Consider the following 4,992-nt stretch of genomic DNA (forward strand, 5'->3'; position numbering starts at 1 on the left):
GTTAGGGGTTAGGGAGGGTTAGGAGTTTAGGGTTAGGGTGGGTTAGGTGTTAGGGGTTAGGGGATTAGGGTTATGGAGGAGTAGGGGTTAGGAATTTTGAGTTTGGGTTAGAGAGGATTAGGGGTCAGGGGGTTAGGGCGGGTTAGGGGTTTGGAGTTAGGGAGGATTAGGGATTAGGGGTTAGGGAGGGTTGGGGGGGGTTAAGTGATGAGAAAGTCATCTTGATGATTCCCCCGCTTTGTCCAATGACAGGGCGGTTTGGGGGGTTAGGGTGAGGGGAGGTCCTTTAGGGAGGGTTAGGGTTAGGGGAGGTCCTTTAGGGAGGGTTAGGGTGAGGGGAGGTCCTTTAGGGAGGGGGGGTTTATGACATCTTAAATCACTGTGTCAGGTTTAACGTGGTATTTCTCACATCTCCTCAGCTGCTGCTGCCTTCGAACCAGACCTTACATTTTGCCATTTTATCCGAGATGCTCATTTATCCCAAAAGGTTTTTAAAGAACAACAATGAGAAAAAGCTTTGTTTTCACTTCTGGAATCCCAGCGTGCTGTAAATGAGCCGACACTGTAAAACCACCAGAGAATCTGTGTTGGCGCTGTTTGTTGGCTGCTGTGGACCCTCTAAGCTTTGTTGACGTTTTTTATTTTTAATTCACATTGTTGTATGTGTGTGTGTGCAGCGTTTAGTGTTTGTTGGGGTCCTGCTTCAAACAGGGACTCAAAGTCCCAGGGACAAGGATGTCATGTCCCCTGGGGAACATGTCCCCTTCACTGTCCCTATATTTTTTGGCCCCAACTTCCACAGTTTCACGATGATTTTCTCTAAACTTAAATCTCTCTAGTGTGTTGTGTGAGAAGAAAGAAGTACATTAATGTTACATTTTAATCACCTGTGCATTCAATAAGATATCCAGGCAGTAAGTCCACTAATGTCTAAATACTACATGTGTCTCTGGGCACCTGGAGTCTATTACTCCATGTCCCTGCTCATGTTCAAAAAGCACCTCAAAACATTTCTTTCTTTTCACAAAATCCTTTGACCCCCTAACCCCCCCCTTTGTAAAATGACCTTGGGTACCTTGAAAGGCGCTATAAAAGTCCAAGTTATTGTAATAATTTATATTAATAAAAGCCTAAATACACCTTTATCTGTAATCCATATCCATAATCGGGTCTCTGGCAGTGGAGCTGAATATGAAATATATAATATATACTGTAAGTAGGGTTGGTGCACTAATCCTGGAGACATTATTTTGTGACTCATGATAACAATAAAGTTCTTTATAATGTGCTATTTTTCCAACAAGCAAAGAAGCAGGAGATTCATGTCATCCAAAAACCAACATTTATTCACCTTTCAAAATGATGTTTTCCTATTTTTTTGGGGATTTATTAGTCAGAAATATGGATTTGTTGGTCCAAAGGAGCAGAAACAGAAGTTAGAGGATAAAAAGCAACGAGCTCCGTCAGCGTTTCTGTTCTGCCTATCTGCACGCTGTCTGCACTCCGTTTGATTGAAGCCGCACTAACCACTTTTCTTTCTCTCTCTCTCTTTGCTTCTTTTTTCTTTCTTCTTTCTGTCTCTTTTCTTTTTCCCCTTTCGGTTTTCTTCTTCCACCTCTGCACTCATTTGACCCCACATGTGTGTTCCCCATCCTCATACCTCTCATACTTCACTCACTTCTTCATGCATTTATTCATTTACTCCTCCACTCTTTGATTTCTTCATTTTGTGGAACGACTTGTTTTCCTTTCCTCTGTCTCTTTCTCTTGTAATGGGCTCCCAATTGTCTCTCTGACTTTCCCACAATCCTCTCTGCTTTCTACTTTGTTTTCCCTCTGGGGGTGAACTCCTTGTGTCTTGACTCGGACTTCTCCTGTCTTCCTTGCACTGTCGCTCCCTCTTTTGCTTTTTTTCTTGTCTTCCTGTCTCCGTCCTGTCCGTCTTCCCCACATATCTCTGTCCTGGTGCGTCGCTTCGTGTCCATGTTATACATTTGTGTGTGTGTGTGTGTGTGTGTGTTTGTTTGACTCTTCTTGTCCGTGTGTGTGTGTGTGTGTGTGTGTGTGCGTGTGTGTTTGTTTGAATGCTTCTTGCACGTTTGTGGTGTGGTGGCTGTCCGTGTGGTGGCTGTGTGTGTGTGTTTGACTCTTCTTGTGTGTTGTGTGTGTGTGTGTGTGTCGTTCGTGTCCGTTGTGTGTGTTGTGTTGTGTGGGTAGTGTGTGTGTTGTGTGTGTGTGGCTGTGTGTGTGTGTTGACTCCTTGTGTGTGTCCGGTGTGTGTGTGTGTGTGTGTGGTGTGTGTGTGTGTGGTGTGTGTGTGGGGTGTGTGGGGTGTGTGTGTCTGTGTGTGTGTGGTGTGTGTGTGTGTGTGGTGTGTTCGTGTCCGTGTCCGTGTGTGTTGGTGTCCGTGTGGGTGGTGTGTGTGTTGTGTCGTGTCGTGTGTGTCTGTGTGTGTGTGTGTTCTGTGTCTGTGTGTGTGTGTCTGTGTGTGTGGTGTGTGTGTGGCTGTGTGTGTGTGTGTGTCTGTGGTCGTGTGTGTGTGTGCTGTGGTGTTGTGTGTCGTGTGTGTCTGTGTCTGTGTGTGTGTGTGTCTGTGTCTGTGTGTGTGTGTCTGTGGGGGTGTGCTGTGTGTGTGGCTGTGTGTGTGGGTGTGTCTGTGTGTGTGTGTGTGCTGTGTGTGTGTGTGTCCGTTTGTGTGTGTGTGTGTGTGTGTGGCTGTGCATCTTCCCGACTGCCAGGCCGCTTGGACAGCCCGTTCTTGAAGCAGCAGCACAGTCCCAGCAGCCCCAGTCCGACCCCCCCACCCCGGGGCGCCTCGCCCCTCCGCACCCCGCCACACGCGCGGACGCAGCCCGCCGCCGCAGCCGGTAGGTACAGCACGTAGCCGACAAACAGCAGAAGAAGAAGGCAGATGGACACCAGCAGCTTGGTCGAACATCTCTCCCCTTCCCCAGAAAAGGAGGCCTGAATAACAAAGATGAAAGGATGAAAAATGGAGGATGAAATGCATGTGAATTAAAAATGTGAGGGATTAAATAGTCTCCGAAGACACTAAGTCTCTGCACACTAATATCCCAGTCGTATTCTGGTTTTTGATCACGTTAAACAACTCCTGCATGCATGAGTCTAACATTATCTGGGTTTCAGATAATGTTTCTTTGCCCAAGCAACACCTTTTTTCACCCTTTTACGTAACACGATGTCTAGTGATCAGAATCCCTGATAACGTGTGTTAAGCTCATGATTAAATGTCATTAATGAAATGAATGAAAATCAATATTTACAACAAATTTGTTCAGTTTAGAGAGTTCGATGAGTCAAGATTTCAAACCTGTCGGATCGAGAAGAAAAGAAAAAGTTCTTCCATGAGGCCCGTTGTTTCTCAGAACCAGAATAACGTCTCATCCAGGTTCACCAAAACCAGGATATGATGCTAACATGCAAAAACCTGATCGGAAAACTCCAGAAACCTGCTCCCAGCGGGGTACTAGTGTGCAGGTAAACCTCCAAATACTCAGACAGAGAGTCAATAAAAGTTACACGTTGACTTTGGAACAAGAAAGACTTCTGAAAAAGCCTTTTAAATGACAAGAAGTGTAGTTAATAATTAATTAATAATGATTCATATTAATCAGGAATTAGCGTGGCAGTATATTCAACTGGAAATAGCAGACCTGACTTCATCCGAACTTCAACAGTATCATTGAAGAAAACTGAGACTTTATTGAAGAAAGCTGAGACTTTATTATTTAGATTAGTTAAAATATTTTGTTTCCAGTCTAAATTATTAACAAAACTAAACATTTCAGAAATTATTGGACGTAAAAAAAAAACCACTTAATAATGAAAAGACAGCAGCCAATGGATCATTTCTTAGCCACATTTCTAAGTCCACATGCATTTTCATCAGTTCAATTTTCATATTCGTACTCCACTCCACTTAGCACACACACCATCAATCCCCCCCCCCCCCACCCCCACCACCTCCCGCAGAATCCCCCCCCCCCCCCCCCCCGAACCGCCCTCCGTTACCCACACCGAAGTCAACGTCATCTCCCCTGACTTCTTCAGTTACAAAAAGTAGCTTATTCTCAATTTGGTCCTAACATGGATTAATTTAATTTTTTCACTTTAAGCACGGATATTTCAGCTTCTATCAATTTCAATTGGGCAGTAACAAGTTTTTACTTAGCAGTGGCTCCAAACACTAAATCCTCATAAGGACTTGGTGAGTGGGGGTGAAAACCAAACCTCAAGAAAGAAAGTGTGTTTGTTAGATAGTAGAGATAGTAGATAGAGATAGATAGATAGATAGATAGATAGATAGATAGATAGATAGATAGATAGATAGATAGATAGATAGATAGATAGATAGATAGATAGATAGATAGATAGATAGATAGATAGATAGATAGATAGATAGATAGATAGATAGATAGATAGATAGATGGATAGATATTGATCCCAATAAAATGGGAAATCCTAGTGTTACAGCAGCAAAATATCAGTCTCACAGCACAGAATACAAATGAAATACTAGGATACAACATGCATACATACAATATACAGTACATGAAATAATAATAGGATAAAATACAAGAACACATATTTTAATGTAAATAATATGTTGAGAACACGTAAAAATCTTTTTCCTAATCTTAACTCGAGTGACTTGGTCGTTTTGGTGCCTAATCTTAACTTTTGTCACGGGAAAACGCTCCTATTTTGAGGACAAAATTTAACCGTTATGTCCGCCGAAACGACGGGCTGCTGGCGGTGCTTTGCACCCCGCTCAAAGTCACCTATCTCTGGGTAACTGAACCACAACCGCTGATACAACGGAGGTCTCCAGCCGCCCTCACAAAGCTCTGTAGCGGCTTCAACAATTAGCATCTGTGGCTCTGGGTCATGGAGCTCGTAGCCAGCATGTAGTCTCCTAATTTCAATTCAATTTTATTTATAGTATCAATTCATAACAAGAGTTATCTCAAG

The 4,992-nt window shown here is 43.4% G+C and overlaps 1 protein-coding gene across 1 annotated transcript in view; it reads left to right on the plus strand.

Moving 5' to 3' along the window:
* The window catches only part of dbn1 (drebrin 1), a gene marked incomplete at its 5' end in the record, with an annotated part of 31,361 nt that overhangs the window by 18,405 nt on the left and 7,964 nt on the right, over window positions 1-4,992 (plus strand). Inside the window, 1 exon segment of the mRNA XM_032534608.1 lies at window positions 2,739-2,867. Within this exon segment, the coding sequence (XP_032390499.1) occupies window positions 2,739-2,867 (129 nt within the window).

Source organism: Etheostoma spectabile, chromosome 13 (genome assembly GCF_008692095.1).
Source record: "Etheostoma spectabile isolate EspeVRDwgs_2016 chromosome 13, UIUC_Espe_1.0, whole genome shotgun sequence".
Taxonomy (NCBI): Eukaryota; Metazoa; Chordata; class Actinopteri; order Perciformes; family Percidae; genus Etheostoma; species Etheostoma spectabile.